Raw genomic sequence first — 22,135 nt, forward strand, 5'->3', positions numbered from 1 at the left:
ACAGGGCTGGGGGTGAAGGGTCTGGCCAGGAGCTAGAATGAGGGAGGGGGCTCAGGGTTGGGGCAGGAGGTTTGGGTGTGGGGCACTTACCTGGGCAGCTCCCATTTGATGCGAGGGGTGCAGGTGGGAATGTGGGGTGTGTGTGTGCAGGAGCTCCCGTTTGGTGCTCAGGGTGGGGATGTGGGGGGTGCATGGGGTGGGGGGGGGCTGGGGATGTGGGGGGGTGCAAGAGTCACGGCAGAGGGCTGGGGGCATGTGAGGGGGTGCAGGTGTCAGGGCAGAGGGGGGACTGGGTATGTATGGGGGTGCCAGAGTCAGGGCTGGGATCGTGGGGGGGGTGAAGGAGTCAAGCAGAGGGCTGGGTGTGTATGAGGGAGGTACAGGGCTCAGGGCAGACGGCTGGGTGTGTGTGGGGGGAGGTCAGGGCTCAGGGCAGAGGGCTGGGTGATTGCCCCCCTCAGAACCTCCAACCCCCCCCCCGCTCCTTGTCCCCTGACTTCCCCCTCCTGGGACCCCTGCCCCTAACTGCTCCCCAGGATGGCTGGTTTATACTGCTCTGGGGCCTATCCACTGAGCCGTGCGGGCGGTGGTTACAGTCCAGCTGGGTAGTTCAGACGGATGGGGCCAAAAGGAGACAGGCGGCTCTGGGCAGTCCCGGGGCGCTGGGCCCCTCTGCACGGCTACGGCGGATTGGGTCTGACGGGAGGTGGAACGAGCCCAACCAGGCTCGTCTGGGGCGGTCGAGCGCCCCTGGGCCAGCCAGCGCCGAGGCTCCCGGGGACACCGCGGCGCGGCACTGGGGCCCCTGCGGGGGACGAGCCGCCCGGGGCTGGGGCTCAGCGGGGTGAGCAGAGCGGGGCGAGGGGGCGGCGTGGCCTGACGGGCTCGCCTAGACACGTTCGCCTGTGGGTCCGGTGGGGGGCGGGGCTCTCCGGACACCGGCAGCAGGAACTGCCCCGCCCCCTCGAGACACCCAGGAGACTCAGCGGCAACGCACGGTGGTGACTGTCCTAGCGCACGGCATGCCGGGATGTGCAGTCCCCGTGCGCTGCATGCCGGGATATGAAATCCCCGCGCGGGGCACGCCGGGAGCGGGGGCAGTGGTCTTGGCGCGGTGCATGCCGGGATATGAAATCCCCGCGCGGGGCACGCCGGGAGCGGGGGCAGTGGTCTTGGCGCGGTGCATGCCGGGATATGACGTCCCCGCGCGGGGCACGCCGGGAGCGGGGGGGGGCAATGGCCCTGGCGCGGTGCATGCCGGGATATGAAGTCCTCGCGCAGGGAGCGGGGGGGGAGCGGCCCTGGCGCGGTGCATGCCGGGATATGACGTCCCCGCGCGGAGCACGCCGGGAGCTGGGGCAGTGGCCCTGGCGCGGTGCATGCCGGGATATGAAGTCCTCGCGCAGGGAGCGGGGGGGAGCGGCCCTGGCGCGGTGCATGCCGGGATATGACGTCCCCGCGCGGAGCACGCCGGGAGCTGGGGCAGTGGCCCTGGCGCGGTGCATGCCGGGATATGACGTCTCCGCGCAGGGCGCGCCGGGAGCGGGGGGCAGTGGCCCTGTCACGGTGCATGCTGGGACCGCGGCATGGCGGGCTTGGAGCTGCTCTCGGACGAGGGTTACCGCGTGGACGGGCGCCGGGCCGGGGAGCTGCGCAAGGTGCGCGCGCGCATGGGGGTCTTCGCCCAGGCCGACGGCTCCGCCTACATCGAGCAGGGCAACACCAAGGCGCTGGCCGTGGTGTACGGGCCGCACGAGGTGAGGCTGGGCCCCGCTTCCCCAGAGCCGGGATGGAACCCAGGAGTCCGGGGCCCCCCGCCCCCCCCCCAGAGAACCCAGGAGTCCGGGGCCCCCGCCACTAGCCCCCGCTCCCCCCCCCCGAGAACCCAGGAGTCCGGGGCCCCCGCCCCCCCCAGAGAACCCAGCAGTCCGGGGCCCCCGCCACTAGCCCCCGCTCCCCCCCCCCGAGAACCCAGGAGTCCGGGGCCCCCGCCCCCCCCAGAGAACCCAGCAGTCCGGGGCCCCCGCCCCTAGCCCCCGCTCCCCCCCCGAGAACCCAGGAGTCCGGGGCCCCCGCCACTAGCCCCCGCTCCCCCCCCCCCCCAGAACCCAGGAGTCCGGGGCCCCCGCTCCCCCCCCCCCCCGAGAACCCAGGAGTCCGGGGCCCCCGCTCCCCCCCCCCCCGAGAACCCAGGAGTCCGGGGCCCCCGCTCCCCCCCCCCCGAGAACCCAGGAGTCCGGGGCCCCCGCTCCCCCCCCCCCCCGAGAACCCAGGAGTCCGGGGCCCCAGGCCACTAGCCCCTGCTCCCCCCTAGAGAATCCAGGAGTCCGGGTCTCCAGTCTCCTCAACCACTAGCTCCCTCTCCCCCCAGAGCTGGGGATAGAACCAGGAGTCCAGGCCTCCATCCCTGCTCCCCCATCCATTACCCTCACTCCTGATTGTGCCTCTGCGCTGGCCAGCTTGGCCCCGTGTCAGATGGAGGAGCTGGGTGTGGGAGAAGGCAAGCCAGAGGGTAAAACACCAAACAAGCCCCCTTCCCTGGAGACGATCAGCCGTGGCTGGGACCTATCAGGGTTTTGTCCCTAGCAAGTTCACTGTGCGCCTCAGGTCCCTGGTACTGGTGGGGGAGATCCCCTCTCGTCCTGCTCCGCAGGCCTGTCCCCAGGGAAACGTGCCCTTGGTCCCCCTCCCAGTCCATAATGGGCGGCAGTCCATAACACCCAGTATTGCAAGCCCTGTATTACAGGACAAGCTAACCTGTCTCCGAAATCCCTCTGAGACTCCCCTGAACTGCAGGACCCTGCCCCCACCCCCCCGGACACTGCAGCGCCCTGTGGCCTGCTAGCCCAGCCGTGTTACCGTCTGTTGGCAGATGCGCGGCTCCCGCAGTAAGGCCCTGCACGACCGGGCGCTGGTGAACTGTCAGTACAGCATGGCCACCTTCAGCACAGGGGAGCGAAAGCGCCGGCCCCATGGCGACCGCAAGTCCAGTGAGATGACGCTGCACCTCAAGCAGACCTTCGAGGCAGCGATCCTCACCCAGCTCTATCCCCGTTCCCAGATCGACATCTACGTGCAGGTAGGGGGTTTCTAGCCTTGGCCCCCCCAAGCCATGGGGCCTTTACAGTGGGGCCAGTGGCTCCGTGGCTCCAGCCTCACACTGGTTAACCCAGCACCACCTGGCTTCTGTGGCCCGCAGCTCCTCACACAGCACTGGCAGCTTCCTGGCTCTGTGGTGTGCTGACCCCAGGACGGTATGTCCCACCCCAGTTGCCTATAATAGGTCCCTGGAGCAGGTGGGAAGGGGGCTCAAACCTTGCCCATTGCTCCTTGGGCCTAGGGAGCATGTTGGGGAGCAGTATGATGTGCCCAAGGGGCACGAGGAACTGTCAGCTGAGCCACTGGGGCAGGGGGTGGTGACCTATGCGGTGGGCATTTGCCTGGCAGGGGCGGTGGCTCATGCTCCAATGTGGGGAGGGTTGTTTGTATGGGGTTCAGGCTGGGACCAGCCACAGTGCATTCTGCTCCCTGCCCCACTAGTGCCACCGTCTGCTCAGACAGCAACACCAGGTGACGGGGAGTTTGCCCAGGGTTTGTACTGTGTCACGAGCAGGTGACTGATCGCCAAGGAGGCTTGTGGGCATGCAGGGTCCGGCTCTGAGCTCTGTGGGGCCAGACACAGGGTCCCTTAGCACAGGGTGCAGCCTGCTCTGCCCTCTGTGCTAAGTGCTGTGCCTTCCCAGATCCTGCAGGCGGACGGTGGGAATTACTGTGCCTGCGTGAATGCAGCCACGCTGGCCACCATCGACGCGGGCATCCCCATGCGAGACTATGTGTGCGCCAGCTCTGCCGGCTTCATCGAGGACACGCCGCTGGCCGACCTCAACTACGTGGAGGAGGCAGCCGGGGGCCCCCAGGTGGCCCTCGCCCTGCTGCCCAAGTCGGACCAGATCGCCCTGCTGGAGATGAACTCGCGGCTGCACGAGGACCACCTGGAGCAGGTCATTGAGGCTGCCAGCAAGGCCTGCAAGGACGTCTACGCCGTGCTGGACCAGGTGGTGCGTGACCACGTGCACGAGGTCACCACGCTGCTGGGGGAGTGAGCGCACAAGTGTGTGTGCCTAGGACCAGCGCTGCGTGGGGGCAGAGAGCACTGCCCTGGCCTCAGCAAGGGATCGGTTCAGCAGCCAGTGCCCATGCCAGCAATGTGCCCTTTCGTCCAGCAGCCTGGTTCTGTAACACTCCAACGTCAACATCTGTGTTGGGCCCAGGCTGAGCTCCTCTGCTTGGTGGTAACATCGCGTCGGTACATTTCAACGTCTTGCCGGTGTCTGTAAAACCTGCTATCTCTCACTGGGTGACGGACCCTGACTCTGCTGCTCGTGTCTGTAGCTCTGGTTGCCTACACCCGGGCTTTGGGCCCCCTCTCAATCTCCTAGGGGCCGCGGGAGGCTGGGGCGTGCCTCCCAGTGGGCAGCTGTTCCGTGGCTCGGGGCAGGAGCTGCTCACTCCCCAGATATCAGTGGCCGCTCCTTTTTATAAAAACCGCTCAAAATAAAGTGTTGTTTTGGTGCAAATTGTATTTTGTACTTGGAAGGGCAGCCGGCCCCCCTGGCTGAGTGCAGGGCAAAGAGGAAACAGGGCTGGTGGGGATACATCAGCATTGAAGTCTTGCAGTTCCCAGGTGCTGGAGGAAGGACCGGCGCGCTGCGATACCAGTCTCCATTGTGCCAGGGTTCCTGCCTATGACAGTTCCCAGGAGTAACCCTGTGTGAGCTGGAGTCTGCTGTGAACCTCCCAGCCTAGGCACCCCCTCTGCTCGCTGCAGGCTGCTCCTGGCATTGGTATGGCGGCTCTGCCGTCCCTAGGCAGGGTCCTCAGACCCCACGGGCAGTTGTGAGCCCAGTGCCAGGGACCCCCGCCTGCTGGCACCATGGCTCCCTGGCCTGCCAGGCTGCGTGCCGGTGAAGCTGCCAGTGTGGCAGGGTTTAGAAGAGATGCTTCTGGCACAAGGGCAGTGGTCAGGTCTGGTCTGGGAAAGCTGATGAGTAGCCCTTGCCCTGAGCTTTCCCAGCGCCCATCTGCCCAGAGGAGCTCAAATGCTTTATAGCCTGATACCTTCTGAACCTCAGCCCCCTCCTCCCCATTGCACCTGCACCCACCTGGGGCACAGTCAATACACGGGCTGGGTTCTGAGCCCCGGGCAGAGCAGGTGGGGGAAGGCCCCATGGCTCTTGAGCGTGTTGGGGTCTCGTGAAGAGCCAGGAGCTTCCTGCTTTAACTCTGGTTCCCAAACGTTACGGTTCAATGAGTACCGTGTTTGTTCTGTGGAATTTCCCTTGTTACAGAAACTCCCTGCAGCCTGGGAGTGCTCTGGGGTACTGCACAAGCCATGCCCCTTCATCTTCTGGGCATCTCGTGTTGGAGGAGCTAGCGCTCGGCCTGCCATATGGCCCACCTGTGTAAACACCACTCAGCTCCTTAGCACTAGACTAGAGCAAGGGCTCCCCAGGAAGGCAACTGGCACAAGGAGGGGGTTGCGCCTGCGCCCTCCATGCTGACCCTTAAAGGCACAGTCTGCCTTTGTGCTGCTGGCTGCAGGATGAGCAGGGCATGCTGCGAGGGTCTAGTTTGTATTTAAAGGGGGGAGGGGGGCATTAGTTTCTGCTTGAACATTACGTTGTAAACTCAGGTCTGATGGGAGCAGGAAGCCTGTGGCGGCTGGAGAAGCGGTCGTGCTGCAAGGGGGAATATGGCAGCATGTGAAGAAGGGATTTAATAAGCGGGGTTGGCCCAAGGCCCTTCTAGCCCAGTGTTCTGCCACCAACAGAGGCAGCACTGGCTGCGGTAGAGGCGGGGTAAGGAATGGTTTAAAATAGTATTTTTGTTAACATGCATTTATCAGCAGCAGACAGCATCCAGCCATACCCTCTTCAGGACCTGGCAGCCAGCGAACCAGCTGCAGGGAGGCGCTGTCCCCCCTGGCATGGGACACGATGATTTGACAGCAGTGCCTGGGGAACGCCTGACCGGGAGAAGAGCTATGTAGGGCTCGAAAGCTTCTCTTCCACCAACAGCAGCTGGTCCGATACAAGAGATATTGCCTCCCCGCCTTCTCTCGTGGTGAGACCTCTCCGCTGATGTAATGATGACCAGGCTCCTGGCCCACCAGCCACCTGGCTTGGGGGTGGGGGTGTGAAGTCTAGTGGTTACAGTTGGGAGGGACAGGCTGGGAGCCAGCTCTCCTGGGTTCTATCACTGGCTCGAGGAGGGGCATGGGGCTGGGAGCCGGGACTCCTGGGCAGGGCCGGATTAACCTTTTGTGGGCCCCCATGGGGGCAAAGGAGCGTGGCGTGGGGAGGTCGGTCCCCAGAGCAAGGGGCCAGCCCGGGGCAATGGGGCATAGTAGGGTGGGGCGGCCCCGCTCCACCCAGCCCAGTGCAAGGGCACTAGTTACAAACCGGCAGTTGCCGGATGCACACTGGCCCGTCCGGCCCTGTGCTGCCAGCCTGCCCCTTCCCCTCGGGGGTGGGCCCCTGCCCTGCCACACAGCCCCTGATTCCCTATGCCAAGCGTCCCCTGGAACTGCTATGCCCAGCCGCCGCCCCACAGACCCTCCACCCCAAATGCACAGCAGCCTGCACACCACCCCCCCGCCCAGCATCCCCCCACACAACCGCACCACTACTGCCCAATGCACTTCCCCACAGCCCACCACCACAACTACACAGCACCCCACTCAGACCCCCCACTGCCCCCCAAGAGACTCCCCCCCCCCCCCACTGCCCAGCAGCCCCACACACACCTCCAGAGACACTCCCTCACACCCTACACCCTGGCCACTCACCAGCCCTGCTGGAAGGTGATGGCGTCTGCCAGGCTGAGCTGGCAGCGTGGCCGGGGCCAGTCCAGTGCCAGGGCAGGGAGGAACGTGGGGAGGGGGGGTGGCAGGCAGCAGGGCTTAGGGGGTCAGCCCCAGCCCCAAGTAGAATGGAGCTTGGGGGGGGGTTAGGGGCCAGCCCCTGGCAGCGGTGTGGGAAGGGTGTCAGCCCCAGCTCTTGGCAGTGGTGTGAGGAGCTGGGGCGAGGGAGGGGGTCAGCCCCTGTCCTGGCAGTGGCATGCGGAGCTCGGGGGGGGGGGGTCAGCCCCTGGCTGCGTCGTGGGGAGCTGTGGGGGAGGGGTCAGCCCCAGTGGCGGATTTAGAGTGAGTGGGGCCCTGTGCTCAGCTTCATTTTGGGGCCCCTCCTTGGGACCTAGCCGAGGAAAAGACCATTCTCCCTTATCGCCCCCCCGCCCCCGTTTTCATTCTTTTTTTCTTCATCCTCCTCCTATAAGTAATAGCAAGTACATGAAAATAAAGTGAGGGACCTTGATTGTTTTTATAGTCTAACTTATTTTTCCACAAACCACTTGAAAATCGCTAAGGGTCTTGGTGGACCACTTAATGATCTTTCCCAATATTGTTTGTACCGTTAGCTAACTATTCTAAAGCGCTTTGGATAAGAGCGCTTTATAAAAACATTTTTTTTAAAACATTGGGGTGTGGGGTCTGGCCAGGACTTAGGATGCAGGAGGGGGCTCGGCTGGGACAGGAGGTTGGGGTGTGGCGCGCTTACCTGGGGCAGCTCCCGTTTGGTGCGAGGGGTGCAGGTGGAGATGTGGAGGGGGGTGCAGGAGCTCCCATTTGGTGCTCAGGGTGGGGGTGGGGATGTGGGGGGTGCAGGAGTCAGGGCATGGGGTGGGGGGGCTGGGTATATGAGGGGGTGCAGGAGAAAGGGCTGGGGTCGTGGGGGTGCTCCCAGGCCCCTGCCCTGAGAGCGGCCCGGGTCGGGGCCCCTTTGGAACTTGGTGCCATTGTAAACCCGGTCCTGGTTCTGTAGGAAGGAGCAGGAAAGAGCAGTGGGCTGCGGTACAGCGCGGGCGTAGGCTGTAAGAGTGAACAGTGAGAGATCACTAGTCATGGGCCAGGGGGTGGGTTTGTGCAAATTAGGAGTGTACAGGGAAACCAGCCAGAGGAAGGCGACTGCAAGACTTGTCTGCCTTTGAAGAGACTTGTGCATTAAGGGTTCTTGCTTTGAATCCTTCCACTGGAGTCATTTCGGGGAAGTGATCCTCACTTACCGTTACCTAGTCATGGTGTCTGTTGCATGGCTGGGAGCTCGTCACAGTGAGGTAGAAAACGTTGGGGGCAGGGGTATACATGCATCGCACAGTATATGTATTGCTTCTGGGCCTCCTGGCTAAGATCACAGTATCTGCATCGCACAGTATCTGTTCTTATCAGTTTAATAGCTGATATGTCCTTTATTTGAGGACTGTGTATTAAATTTATTTTTGGAACAGAGGGCTGGAATAGGAGCTTGCTCTCTCCATGCCATGCATTGACCTGGTATTGCAGTGCCTCCAGGAACAGTGCATCTCCCTTTGGGGAGACTATTCAGGTTAGAAAAGCAGAAAGAGTTTTACTGTGATGATGCTTCAGTCTGAAGTTTCTAGCACTTTGCTCTCTTTATGATGAAATATTGTTATGATTTCTTGGGAGTGTTTTATGAGTCTATACACATGAGGTTCTTTGTCTCGCCAGAGGATTGTTTAAGAAGCTGGGATTGTTCTTTCTGCTGTGAGTCTTTTCCAACAGTATGAGGGACGAATGCTTTCCAGAGTGTGGGGAGATGGTTGTTTGTTTGTTTGTTTTTTTGTTGTTGGGTTGTTGTTTTTCGAGGGGGGGTTGGTAATATTTGAGGTCACTGTATATCAACAACTGTATGAGTTACATAGACTTCTCCCCACCCAGCCTACGTTCCATGTATCTGGGTTTGTAAGATCAAGACAAGCATGACACACAGGGGTCCCAATCCTGATCTCCCCCCCCAACCTACTGTAATGTAAATGCTAAATAATAATCCTTAACTTCTCAGTGTTGCCACCCTCACCATTGGAAAATCAGGAGTCAGACTCCCCAAAATTAAGAGATTGGCTTAAAAATCCCAAGGATACTTTAAAAAAAAAATGGTAATGTGGGTTCTCTTTATTTCCCTTCCGGTTTCTGAACCACACAAGCTAGAAACTTACCTTTCTAGTGCAGCCACAGCCCCAGAGAGCAGGCGCCCGGGGCTGGCAGACAGCGGAGCTCCTCACGGCTGTGTGTTCCAGACTTCGATTTCACCAACCAAGTATCAAGTGTGAACTCCTCAGGCACTAGAACAGCCTTAACATGGAGTCGCAGACAGCCCCCTTGGGCACCCTGACTCTATCTTGCCACCCAGGTGAGCCTGCCTTTGTGACAGATGGTCCCTTGCACCAAAAACCATAACAATATTCCGGTCACTCAGACTGGTCACTCAGCCAGGTCAATTGCACCTCAGATCTCAAACTGAAGACAACGTTTGTGGCCAATTCTATAATAAAACTAGCTAAATCTTTACTAACTAGCAAAAGAAATAAGAAACTTATTTACCAGGTTAAAGCAGGTAAACATACACACAAAGGAGTTACAGTCTGAGGTTTCAAACAGTAGTAGAAGCTGCTGTAACATGCAAGCTCTGTATGTCCTTTAGGGCTAACCCTAGCCAAACAGCCTGGCTCCCTTCTTATGCTTAGAAGGCGTGCCGTCTCCCTGAAATCCAAGCAGCATGGGGGGGGGACAACAGTTTCTTCTTGGCAGAGATTTTTATTCCATTCCCCCAGAGCTCAAGCTGATGGGACAAGTGTTTGTGCAGGTCTCCGCCTCCTGGTGGGTGTGGGACGGGGAGCAATCAGCCGAGTCTTTTGTCCACGGATGATCCACAGTGGCTTGTCTGATGTCTCAGGGTCGTCTCTTGTTGGAAAGGAGATGACTCCTCTTCTGGTAAACTAGCATTTCACACTTGGGAATGCTTCTCTCCTGACTCGGGGCGGCAAGGGGGTTTACCGTTTTAGTGCCAACGCTTATATATCACCTTATACCATGGGCTACAGATATTATAGGTGAGAAGAATGCCTGCAGCAACTCACAAGCTTTTCATAAAGTCTAAACACGAAACACATTTTTATAAATCTAATGCCTGTTTTAACAACACTAACAAACAGGTGAGCAATACTAGTTTCCAGCCATGCATTTGTCACTTTTCAGTAAGGCCTAGGGTCCTTGGCATGAGCTGGCACCTGGTCTGCCAGTGTCAGAAGAGGATCTTCCCTCTTATCCTCAGGTGTCCCCCAGGGGTCTGTACTGGGGCCAGCACTGTTCAACTTATTCATAAATGATCTGGGAAAAGGGGTAAACAGTGAGGTGGCAAAATTTGCAGATGATACAAAACTACTTAAGATAGTTAAGGCCAAAGCAGACTGTGAAGAGCTACAAAGAGATCTCACAAAACTGGGTGACTGGGCAACAAAATGGCAAATGAAAGTCAGTGCTGATAAATGCAAAGTAATGCACATTGGAAAACATAATCCCAACTATACCTATAAAATGATGGGGTCTAAATTAGCTGTTACCACTCAAGAAAGAGATCTTGGAGTCATTGTGGATAGTTCTCTGAAAACATCCACTCAATGTGCAATGGAGTGATGGGAATCATTAAGAAAGGGACAGATAATAAGACAGAAAATATCATATTGCCTCTATATAAATCCATAGTACGCCCACATCTTGAATACTGCGTGCAGATGTGTTCACCCCATCTCAAAAAAGATATATTGGAATTGGAAAGATTCAGAAAAGGGCAACAAAAATAATTAGGGGTATGGAACAGCTTCTGTATAAGAAGAGATTAATAAGATTTGGCCTTTTCAGCTTGGAAAAGAGACGACTAAGGGGGGGATATGATAGAGGTCTATAAAATCATGACTGGTGTGGAGAAAGTAAATAAGGAAGTGTGGGGAAATAGAAAAGGGGGGGCCTTCTTTTTAAATAGCCAAAGCTGTGAATCTGAAGGCCCCAAAATAAACCCTCCAACAGAGATCTGTTATGCTGACTACCCTTACACAGAGCAGTACAGGCCCAGGCCTAAGCAAGACTGAAACCCACAGTTCTCTGCCAAACTCGGTCAAGGGTCATGACCAGAGGGGGGAGGAAGTAACAGTGGTAAAGGCCTCGGCAACCTAATAACCGCAAGTTTATGAAATACATTAAGAAATTGCTTTTGCAAAGAGCTGATCACTCTTGCAGTTGCAGCTATCTGCAAACTTTCCAATTCCAGCTATCTGCAAAATTAGCCAATCATAGATCTTCTTTAGGTGTCCCATGGTAACCCCCTTAACCATAAAACCCCGGAAAATAACATGTACCTTGGCGAGAAATGTACCCAAACTGGTGCCAAGTACCACCCCTGGGGGAAAACCACCAAGCGCCCTCGTACCCAAATAAAACACCCAATTCTCGGAAAATAATGAGGAAGGTGTCGGGAAGGGGGGACTGACCCCAACCCCAATTTCTTAACTCATGACGTATTGTTTGTACTTTGCTTGCGGTTTAATGAAATAAAAACCACCTGCGAGCGGTCCTCGGGGTGTCAGTCTTCAGACTGCACCCCAGTGCACTGGTATGTATGTCAATAAACTGGCCTCAGGCTTGAGTCTGTAAACTAAAATCACTGCGTGGGTGTCTTTGACCACGACAGAAGTGTTATTTACTCCTTCTCATAACACAAGAACTAGGTGTCACCAAATGAAATTAATAGGCAGCAGGTTTAAAACAAACAAAAGGAAGTATTTCTTCACACAACACACAGTCAACCTGTGGAACTCCTTGCCAGAAGATGTTGTGAAGGCCAAGACTATAACAGGGTTAAAAAAAGAACTAGATAAATTCATGGAGGATAGGTCCAATCGATGGCGCTTAGCCAGTGGTATCCCTAGCTAACCTCTGTTTGCCAGAAGCTGGGAATGGGTGACAGGGGATGGATCACTTGATGATTCCCTGTTCTGTTCATTCCCTCTGGGGCACCTGGCATTGGCTGCTGTCAGAAGACAGGATACTGGGCTAGATGGACTTTTGGTCTGACCCAGTATGGGCGTTCTTACGTTCTTATCCCATAACCACTTAGTTTTCTTTAGAGCCTTTGGTGAGAGACCCTGTCAAAGGCTTTCTGAAAATCCCAGTTCGCTATATCGACTGAATCATCCTTATCCACATGCTTGTTGAGATCCTCAAAAAATTCTAGAAGATTGGTGAAGTACGAGTGCCCCGTACAAAAGCTGTGTTCACCTTTTCCCAATACATCCTATTTATCTAGGTGCCTGAGCATTCTTTACTATAGTTTCTACCAATTTGCCCGTTACTGAAGTTAGGCTTACCAGCCTGCAATTGCCAGGGTCGCCCCTGGAGCCCATTTTAAAAATTGGCGTTACATTAGCTACCTGCCAGTCATCTGCAACAGAGGCTTGCTTCAGTGGTAGCTTGCGTACTACGGCTAGTAGTTCTGCAATTTCATATCTGAGTTCCCTCAGGACTCGTGGTCGAATGCCATCTGGTCCTGGTGACTTATTCCTGTTTAATTGAACAATTTGTTCTAAAACCTCTTATACTAGGATAGTACTTCAGATTTGTCACCCAATGAGGACAGCTCCGAGGTGGGACTCTCCCTCCCGTCCTCTGCAGCGAAGACCACTGCAAAGAATTCATGGAGCTTCTCTGCAATGGCCTCGTCTTCCTAGAGTGCTCCTTTGTCAGCTAGTGGCCCCGCCGCCTCTTTGGCAGGCTGCCTGCTTCTGATGTACTTAAAAACATTCTTATTGTTCGCTTTTGTGTCTTTAGCACGTTGCTTCTCAGGTTCTTTCTTGACCTGACTCATTGTACTTTGACACTTAACCGGCCAGAGTTTGTGCACCTTCCTATTCTCCTCGCTAGGATTTGATTTCCAAATTTTGAAGGATGATTTTTTGCCTCTAACGGCCTCCGTTACTCTGCAGTTTGGCGTTAGAATCATAGAATATTAGGATGGAAGAGACCTCAGGAGGTCATCTAGTCCAACCCCCTGCTCAAAGCAGGACCAACCCCAACTAAATCATCCCAGTTTTTCTGGTCCTCCTATTGTCGTTTCTGATTTAGGGCATACATTTCATCCAAGCCTCTAATTACGGTGTCTTTAAACGGTCTGCATGCTGCTTGCAGGCACTTAACACTTGTGACAGCAGCTCCTTTTAATTTCCATCTAACGATCTGTACGTACGCCGATAGGTTGACTTTAGGTCTTTAACTTTGACTGGTAGCTGGGAAGATGGTAAATCGGACAGAAACCCATTTGACAAACCTTTCATTTCCTTGTTATTGCCTGACTTCTTTATTCATTTCCTTTTCCTTATTTCCCAGCAGACTGACTAGACACCAGATTAGGGTGCTAGCAGAGAGACCTGACGAGCTCGTTTTCTGATTTCTTTCAGCAGCATTGAACTTTTCAGGTGTGAGGGAGCAGGGCGGATTTGACCTGGGAATGTAGCCTGGGAGTTACATTGAGCTACCTAAGCTGTAACCTGAGCCAGGAAGGGGGGTGGGAGAGGTGACACCTTCTGCCCAGGAGACGGAACAAAGTGGAGGAGGAGCAGAGGGGAGGGGGAAGAAAGCTGCTGGAGGGTTTTTGGGAGTTTTCAGTTTTGGGCTGGGAGGTGCAACGCAGGGAACCCCAAGCTGGGGTCTAAGCTCCATGCACTCCCCAAAAGGACTGGATTGAGGGGTCCTGGTTGTATCTACAAGCTCTGCTGTAGACTGTGTTCCTGTTGTCCAATAAACTGTCCGCTTTACTGGCTGGCTGAGAGTCACGGTGAATCGCAGGAAGCCGGGGGTACAGGGCCCTGAGTCCTCCCACACTCGGCGACACCAGGGCACAGTCAGATTCTGGATGCTCATGTAAATGTAACGCCTAGTGCTCAGATTTAGTTCTGTTTCTTAGCAGAGGTGGATAATTAATGAGACCATAAACCTTGGAAATCAAATGAAACCTGAAGTCCGTAGAAGACCCCAAAAGGCCCTTGGGGAGTGGAGTGCAAGTAGAGGAAGAGTTCCCTGCACAGCTTACCTCTCAATTCTCATTTTCCTGTACTGAGTGCAAAAGTCGTGAATCAGCTCAGGGTAGGGAGGAGATACCATATGTGTGCAGTGGTTAGACAGGAAACAGCAAGGAAGTGGACTGGTATTGAGTGAAACTGAAGCATCTTATGTATGCCTGAGGACTGTATGTTTGAGAGAGTTATGTGGGAAGTGGAGGTTTTAAGTGGGCTTTTCGAGGAAATGTAATTGAAAGGCAGCAGAAAGTGGAATCCCAGCTTTTTAAACAATCCTCCAATAACACACAAAAAAGCTCATGTCTAGTTACTCATTCAAAATTAGAATAAAGTTACAGCAAGATTTCATCATAAATGAAGTAAAATTCTAAAGATTTCAGAACACAACTGCTATAAGGAGCCACGAGGGAAGCAATACAAAGTCAACCTTGTCACAGAGAAACGCAGTGAAACTATTTCTCTTTTTTTAACCGGCATAGTCTCCCCAAACGGAAGGGCGCTGTTCCTGGAGAACGGTCCTAGAGAGGGTTTCTCTTGTTGGCATAGGCCATTCACCGCCCTGAAAGGCAGGAACGAGGTCGATGGAAGAATTCTTCCGTCCACGGCCCGGACTGATGTAGCTGTGCCGACGTACGTTTTCCGTGCAGCCCAGGCCTGAGGGTTGGTGCGTGCTGAACAGTTACTTCAAAACAGCTCCGTCGGTCAGGAGTGTGCAAAAGGGAAACCCACTCCTGGGCGACACAGCCACACCGACCTAACCCCCAGCCTAGCTAAGGGCACTCGGGGAGGCGGTGGGCCTAAAGCGACGGAAAGACCTCCTCCGCCATGGGGTTGTGCCAGCCTAGTCTCCGTAGCACAGACAGGGCTGCCACCAAGAGACAGGAACAGGCAGCAAAAGCCAAAGCGGCCCCAGGGCAGCGGGTGAGCCTGTATGTTGGACAAGGGGACCAGGTGGGACAGGCGTTTTTGACAGGCAGTCCTCCCGTCAGAGGAGGAAGAGCCCAAGAAGGAGGAAGGGGCAAAAACTGCAAGCAGGGAAAGAGACAGAGTAGCGAGCCAGCTCCCCTTTGGGCAAAAGAAGGCCCCGGTCCAAGCCCCCCACTCAGCAGCCTGACCTCGAATTAACAGACTGTCATGAACCAAAGTTTCTAAGCTTCGCTTTGCTGCATCAGTCGCAACTGGGAATCACGAACGCGCCAAGAACGGCTTGCGAGCAGTGAAAACGAGAACAAAACAGGGCACCCCACCGGGCAGGGCCAGAGACACGAGCTCTAACACTCGTCTCTCCTTTCACCGAGCGCCAGGGCAGAGCGCGCACGCAGCCCCCCACTACCACCCATTCTGCTGTCGAGTTTCCCGCATTTGGGGAAATCGCAGGGGTCAGCCCAACCACAGCGCAATGGAGGAGCCTCACCCTGGGAAAACCACCTTCGTGATCATGTAAGAAGCAACAGGGTCCTGTGGCACCTTCCAGACTCACAGAAGTTATTGGGAGCATGAGCTTTCGTGGGTAAGAACCTCACTTCTTCAGATGCCAGAGAAGACTGCCACAGGACCCTGCTGCTTTTTACAGCTTCAGACTACCACAGCTCCCCCTCTGATACTTCGTGATCATGGTATCTCCCCTGCCAAGTAAGTATGAGTGGTTCCGCCCGGGCCACCGCCCGCCGCCCACTCTCCACACACGGTGGGGCCCGACTCGGACCGACCGCCCACACCGGCCCCCACTGCCGCGAGCTGCCTCGACGTGGCCCCGGGGCCTCTCCCTTCTCCACACCGAGCCCCGGGGGCCAAATTCGGGCCCTGCTCGGCAGCCTGCTCCCGCTCCCACAATGCTCTGCGCGCACACACATCTGCATACGTGCTCACGCGGCTCCGCCCCCCGGTCGGGCCCCTCCCCCTGCCTGCCGGGCGCGGCGCTCTCCCCTGGCCAGCCCCACCAGGGGCCCTCGCCGCGGCGGGCGTGGGGGCTGCGTCACGTGCTGCAGACAGCCCCGCCCAGCTCGGAAAAGGAGGGGCCCGCAGAGCTGTCACCCGAGCGAGGCTCGGCCCGGGGCGGGTCCCATCGGTGGCTCTGAGCTCCATTGCTCTGGGGGCGGCCGCTCGGCGCTGGATTGAGCGGCCTGAGCACCCGCGCGTGCCGGGTAGGTGCGGGCCGGGGGGGGCTGCTCGGTCACTGCCCCCCCCGGGCGCGCGGTGCTGCCGGGGGGCGGGAACGGGACCCTCGGCTCGGCTCGAGCCCGGACACGGCCCCGCGCGGGACCCCCCGAGACCAGGCGGGGGGCGCTGGGCCCGGCCCGGCGACAGCTCCAGGGCAGAGCCTCCCCCCTCCCCCCCGCAGTCACCTGGCCCGGGCCCGCGGAGCCAGACCCCGCAGGGCGGGGCGCTGCCCCTCCCTGGACCGGCCGGGAGGGGCGGGGCCGGGCTGTCCCTGTGGGGGGGGCTCTCAAGGGCTGGGGGGGCCCGGGGTGGTGCCAGGCCGTGTGCTGGGCTGTCCCTGTGTGTGTGTGTCCGGCGAGGGGCAGGGGGGCTCGTGGGGGCCGGGCTGTCCCTGTGTGTGTCCGGCGAGGGGCAGGGGGGCTTGGTGGGGGCCGGGCTGTCCCTGTGTGTGTGTCTGGCGAGGGGCTGAGGGGGGCCAGGCTGTCCCTGTGTGTGTGTGTCCGGCGAGGGGCAGGGGGGCTCGGTGGGGGCCGGGCTGTCCCTGTGTGTGTGTCTGGCGAGGGGCTGAGGGGGGCCGGGCTGTCCCTGTGTGTGTGTGTCCGGCGAGGGGCAGGGGGGCTCGTGGGGGCCGGGCTGTCCCTGTGTGTGTCCGGCGAGGGGCAGGGGGGCTTGGTGGGGGCCGGGCTGTCCCTGTGTGTGTGTCTGGCGAGGGGCTGAGGGGGGCCAGGCTGTCCCTGTGTGTGTGTGTCCGGCGAGGGGCAGGGGGGCTCGGTGGGGGCCGGGCTGTCCCTGTGTGTGTGTGTCCGGCGAGGGGCAGGGGGGCTCGGTGGGGGCCGGGCTGTCCCTGTGTGTGTGTCTGGCGAGGGGCTGAGGGGGGCCAGGCTGTCCCTGTGTGTGTGTGTCCGGCGAGGGGCAGGGGGGCTCGGTGGGGGCCGGGCTGTCCCTGTGTGTGTGTGTCCGGCGAGGGGCAGGGGGGCTTGGTGGGGGCCGGGCTGTCCCTGTGTGTGTGTGTCCGGCGAGGGGCAGGGGGGCTCGTGGGGGCCGGGCTGTCCCTGTGTGTGTCCGGCGAGGGGCAGGGGGGCTCGGTGGGGGCCGGGCTGTCCCTGTGTGTGTGTGTCCGGCGAGGGGCAGGGGGGCTCGGTGGGGGCCGGGCTGTCCCTGTGTGTGTGTGTCCGGCGAGGGGCAGGGGGGCTCGTGGGGGCCGGGCTGTCCCTGTGTGTGTCCGGCGAGGGGCAGGGGGGCTCGGTGGGGGCCGGGCTGTCCCTGTGTGTGTGTGTCTGGCGAGGGGCAGGGGGGCTCGTGGGGGCCGGGCTGTCCCTGTGTGTGTGTCTGGCGAGGGGCTGAGGGGGGCCGGGCTGTCCCTGTGTGTGTGTCTGGCGAGGGGCTGAGGGGGGCCGGGCTGTCCCTGTGTGTGTGTGTCCGGCGAGGGGCAGGGGGGCTCGTGGGGGCCGGGCTGTCCCTGTGTGTGTGTCTGGCGAGGGGCTGAGGGGGGCCAGGCTGTCCCTGTGTGTGTGTGTCCGGCGAGGGGCAGGGGGGCTCGTGGGGGCCGGGCTGTCCCTGTGTGTGTCTGGCGAGGGGCAGGGGGGCTCGGTGGGGGCCGGGCTGTCCCTGTGTGTGTGTGTCCGGCGAGGGGCAGGGGGGCTCGGTGGGGGCCAGGCTGTCCCTGTGTGTGTGTCTGGCGAGGGGCTGAGGGGGGCCAGGCTGTCCCTGTGTGTGTGTGTCCGGCGAGGGGCAGGGGGGCTCGGTGGGGGCCGGGCTGTCCCTGTGTGTGTGTGTCCGGCGAGGGGCAGGGGGGCTTGGTGGGGGCCGGGCTGTCCCTGTGTGTGTGTGTCCGGCGAGGGGCAGGGGGGCTCGTGGGGGCCGGGCTGTCCCTGTGTGTGTCCGGCGAGGGGCAGGGGGGCTCGGTGGGGGCCGGGCTGTCCCTGTGTGTGTGTGTCCGGCGAGGGGCAGGGGGGCTCGGTGGGGGCCGGGCTGTCCCTGTGTGTGTGTGTCCGGCGAGGGGCAGGGGGGCTCGTGGGGGCCGGGCTGTCCCTGTGTGTGTCCGGCGAGGGGCAGGGGGGCTCGGTGGGGGCCGGGCTGTCCCTGTGTGTGTGTGTCTGGCGAGGGGCAGGGGGGCTCGTGGGGGCCGGGCTGTCCCTGTGTGTGTGTCTGGCGAGGGGCTGAGGGGGGCCGGGCTGTCCCTGTGTGTGTGTCTGGCGAGGGGCTGAGGGGGGCCGGGCTGTCCCTGTGTGTGTGTGTCCGGCGAGGGGCAGGGGGGCTCGTGGGGGCCGGGCTGTCCCTGTGTGTGTGTCTGGCGAGGGGCTGAGGGGGGCCAGGCTGTCCCTGTGTGTGTGTGTCCGGCGAGGGGCAGGGGGGCTCGTGGGGGCCGGGCTGTCCCTGTGTGTGTCCGGCGAGGGGCAGGGGGGCTCGGTGGGGGCCGGGCTGTCCCTGTGTGTGTGTGTCTGGCGAGGGGCAGGGGGGCTCGTGGGGGCCGGGCTGTCCCTGTGTGTGTCCGGCGAGGGGCAGGGGGGCTCGGTGGGGGCCGGGCTGTCCCTGTGTGTGTGTGTCTGGCGAGGGGCAGGGGGGCTCGTGGGGGCCGGGCTGTCCCTGTGTGTGTCCGGCGAGGGGCAGGGGGGCTTGGTGGGGGCCGGGCTGTCCCTGTGTGTGTGTCTGGCGAGGGGCTGAGGGGGGCCAGGCTGTCCCTGTGTGTGTGTGTCCGGCGAGGGGCAGGGGGGCTCGTGGGGGCCGGGCTGTCCCTGTGTGTGTCCGGCGAGGGGCAGGGGGGCTCGGTGGGGGCCGGGCTGTCCCTGTGTGTGTGTGTCTGGCGAGGGGCAGGGGGGCTCGTGGGGGCCGGGCTGTCCCTGTGTGTGTCCGGCGAGGGGCAGGGGGGCTTGGTGGGGGCCGGGCTGTCCCTGTGTGTGTGTCTGGCGAGGGGCTGAGGGGGGCCGGGCTGTCCCTGTGCGTGTGTGTCCGGCGAGGGGCAGGGGGGCTCGGTGGGGGCCGGGCTGTCCCTGTGTGTGTGTCTGGCGAGGGGCTGAGGGGGGCCAGGCTGTCCCTGTGTGTGTGTGTCCGGCGAGGGGCAGGGGGGCTCGTGGGGGCCGGGCTGTCCCTGTGTGTGTCTGGCGAGGGGCAGGGGGGCTCGGTGGGGGCCGGGCTGTCCCTGTGTGTGTGTGTCCGGCGAGGGGCAGGGGGGCTCGGTGGGGGCCGGGCTGTCCCTGTGTGTGTGTCTGGCGAGGGGCTGAGGGGGGCCAGGCTGTCCCTGTGTGTGTGTGTCCGGCGAGGGGCAGGGGGGCTCGTGGGGGCCGGGCTGTCCCTGTGTGTGTCCGGCGAGGGGCAGGGGGGCTCGGTGGGGGCCGGGCTGTCCCTGTGTGTGTGTCTGGCGAGGGGCTGAGGGGGGCCAGGCTGTCCCTGTGTGTGTGTGTCCGGCGAGGGGCAGGGGGGCTCGTGGGGGCCGGGCTGTCCCTGTGTGTGTCCGGCGAGGGGCAGGGGGGCTCGGTGGGGGCCGGGCTGTCCCTGTGTGTGTGTGTCCGGCGAGGGGCAGGGGGGCTCGGTGGGGGCCGGGCTGTCCCTGTGTGTGTGTCTGGCGAGGGGCTGAGGGGGGCCAGGCTGTCCCTGTGTGTGTGTGTCCGGCGAGGGGCAGGGGGGCTCGTGGGGGCCGGGCTGTCCCTGTGTGTGTCCGGCGAGGGGCAGGGGGGCTCGGTGGGGGCCGGGCTGTCCCTGTGTGTGTGTCTGGCGAGGGGCTGAGGGGGGCCAGGCTGTCCCTGTGTGTGTGTGTCCGGCGAGGGGCAGGGGGGCTCGTGGGGGCCGGGCTGTCCCTGTGTGTGTCCGGCGAGGGGCAGGGGGGCTCGGTGGGGGCCGGGCTGTCCCTGTGTGTGTGTCTGGCGAGGGGCTGAGGGGGGCCGGGCTGTCCCTGTGTGTGTGTGTCCGGCGAGGGGCAGGGGGGCTCGTGGGGGCCGGGCTGTCCCTGTGTGTGTCCGGCGAGGGGCAGGGGGGCTCGGTGGGGGCCGGGCTGTCCCTGTGTGTGTGTCTGGCGAGGGGCTGAGGGGGGCCGGGCTGTCCCTGTGTGTGTGTGTCCGGCGAGGGGCAGGGGGGCTCGTGGGGGCCGGGCTGTCCCTGTGTGTGTCCGGCGAGGGGCAGGGGGGCTCGGTGGGGGCCGGGCTGTCCCTGTGTGTGTGTGTCTGGCGAGGGGCAGGGGGGCTCGTGGGGGCCGGGCTGTCCCTGTGTGTGTCCGGCGAGGGGCAGGGGGGCTTGGTGGGGGCCGGGCTGTCCCTGTGTGTGTGTCTGGCGAGGGGCTGAGGGGGGCCGGGCTGTCCCTGTGCGTGTGTGTCCGGCGAGGGGCAGGGGGGCTCGGTGGGGGCCGGGCTGTCCCTGTGTGTGTGTCTGGCGAGGGGCTGAGGGGGGCCAGGCTGTCCCTGTGTGTGTGTGTCCGGCGAGGGGCAGGGGGGCTCGTGGGGGCCGGGCTGTCCCTGTGTGTGTCTGGCGAGGGGCAGGGGGGCTCGGTGGGGGCCGGGCTGTCCCTGTGTGTGTGTGTCCGGCGAGGGGCAGGGGGGCTCGGTGGGGGCCAGGCTGTCCCTGTGTGTGTGTCTGGCGAGGGGCTGAGGGGGGCCAGGCTGTCCCTGTGTGTGTGTGTCCGGCGAGGGGCAGGGGGGCTCGTGGGGGCCGGGCTGTCCCTGTGTGTGTCCGGCGAGGGGCAGGGGGGCTCGGTGGGGGCCGGGCTGTCCCTGTGTGTGTGTCTGGCGAGGGGCTGAGGGGGGCCGGGCTGTCCCTGTGCGTGTGTGTCCGGCGAGGGGCAGGGGGGCTCGTGGGGGCCAGGCTGTCCCTGTGTGTGTGTGTCCGGCGAGGGGCAGGGGGGCTCGGTGGGGGCCGGGCTGTCCCTGTGTGTGTGTCTGGCGAGGGGCTGAGGGGGGCCAGGCTGTCCCTGTGTGTGTGTGTCCGGCGAGGGGCAGGGGGGCTCGTGGGGGCCGGGCTGTCCCTGTGTGTGTCCGGCGAGGGGCAGGGGGGCTCGGTGGGGGCCGGGCTGTCCCTGTGTGTGTGTCTGGCGAGGGGCTGAGGGGGGCCGGGCTGTCCCTGTGCGTGTGTGTCCGGCGAGGGGCAGGGGGGCTCGGTGGGGGCCGGGCTGTCCCTGTGTGTGTGTCTGGCGAGGGGCTGAGGGGGGCCAGGCTGTCCCTGTGTGTGTGTGTCCGGCGAGGGGCAGGGGGGCTCGTGGGGGCCGGGCTGTCCCTGTGTGTGTCCGGCGAGGGGCAGGGGGGCTCGGTGGGGGCCGGGCTGTCCCTGTGTGTGTGTGTCCGGCGAGGGGCAGGGGGGCTCGGTGGGGGCCGGGCTGTCCCTGTGTGTGTGTCTGGCGAGGGGCTGAGGGGGGCCAGGCTGTCCCTGTGTGTGTGTGTCCGGCGAGGGGCAGGGGGGCTCGTGGGGGCCGGGCTGTCCCTGTGTGTGTCCGGCGAGGGGCAGGGGGGCTCGGTGGGGGCCGGGCTGTCCCTGTGTGTGTGTCTGGCGAGGGGCTGAGGGGGGCCGGGCTGTCCCTGTGCGTGTGTGTCCGGCGAGGGGCAGGGGGGCTCGTGGGGGCCAGGCTGTCCCTGTGTGTGTGTGTCCGGCGAGGGGCAGGGGGGCTTGGTGGGGGCCGGGCTGTCCCTGTGTGTGTGTCTGGCGAGGGGCTGAGGGGGGCCAGGCTGTCCCTGTGTGTGTGTGTCCGGCGAGGGGCAGGGGGGCTCGTGGGGGCCGGGCTGTCCCTGTGTGTGTCCGGCGAGGGGCAGGGGGGCTCGGTGGGGGCCGGGCTGTCCCTGTGTGTGTGTCTGGCGAGGGGCTGAGGGGGGCCGGGCTGTCCCTGTGCGTGTGTGTCCGGCGAGGGGCAGGGGGGCTCGTGGGGGCCAGGCTGTCCCTGTGTGTGTGTGTCCGGCGAGGGGCAGGGGGGCTCGTGGGGGCCGGGCTGTCCCTGTGTGTGTGTCTGGCGAGGGGCTGAGGGGGGCCGGGCTGTCCCTGTGTGTGTGTGTCCGGCGAGGGGCAGGGGGGCTCGGTGGGG

General features: G+C 61.8%; 1 protein-coding gene, 1 non-coding gene and 1 pseudogene across 2 annotated transcripts; 2 read left to right on the forward strand and 1 right to left on the reverse strand.

The window, feature by feature from the left end:
* Positions 1-1,566: 1,566 nt before the first annotated feature.
* EXOSC4 (exosome component 4) lies at positions 1,567-4,570 on the forward strand. The gene is made up of 3 exons (XM_065399297.1): positions 1,567-1,757; positions 2,873-3,079; positions 3,744-4,570. Exons 1-3 carry the CDS (start codon positions 1,587-1,589, stop codon positions 4,101-4,103), a joined length of 738 nt encoding a protein of 245 aa, XP_065255369.1. The 5' UTR covers positions 1,567-1,586; the 3' UTR covers positions 4,104-4,570.
* Positions 4,571-8,220: 3,650 nt separating this feature from the next.
* Positions 8,221-8,423, forward strand: LOC135875281 (U2 spliceosomal RNA; annotated as a pseudogene).
* Positions 8,424-15,281: 6,858 nt separating this feature from the next.
* LOC135875280 (U1 spliceosomal RNA) lies at positions 15,282-15,442 on the reverse strand. Its single transcript, XR_010561179.1, has one exon. It is a non-coding gene; the product is annotated as a U1 spliceosomal RNA (small nuclear RNA).
* Positions 15,443-22,135: the final 6,693 nt, after the last annotated feature.

The sequence above is a fragment of the Emys orbicularis genome, chromosome 2 (assembly GCF_028017835.1).
Source record: "Emys orbicularis isolate rEmyOrb1 chromosome 2, rEmyOrb1.hap1, whole genome shotgun sequence".
Classification (NCBI taxonomy): domain Eukaryota; kingdom Metazoa; phylum Chordata; order Testudines; family Emydidae; genus Emys; species Emys orbicularis.

What these genes read in the sequence shown, in the direction of transcription:
- EXOSC4 (XM_065399297.1), top strand. Translation starts at nt 1,587, where the DNA reads ATGGCGGGCTTGGAGCTGCTCTCGGACGAGGGTTACCGCGTGGACGGG. An exon ending in TGGTGTACGGGCCGCACGAG is followed by an intron (nt 1,758 to 2,872) that starts GTGAGGCTGGGC and finishes GTCTGTTGGCAG; the next exon opens with ATGCGCGGCTCCCGCAGTAA. An exon ending in AGATCGACATCTACGTGCAG is followed by an intron (nt 3,080 to 3,743) that starts GTAGGGGGTTTC and finishes GTGCCTTCCCAG; the next exon opens with ATCCTGCAGGCGGACGGTGG.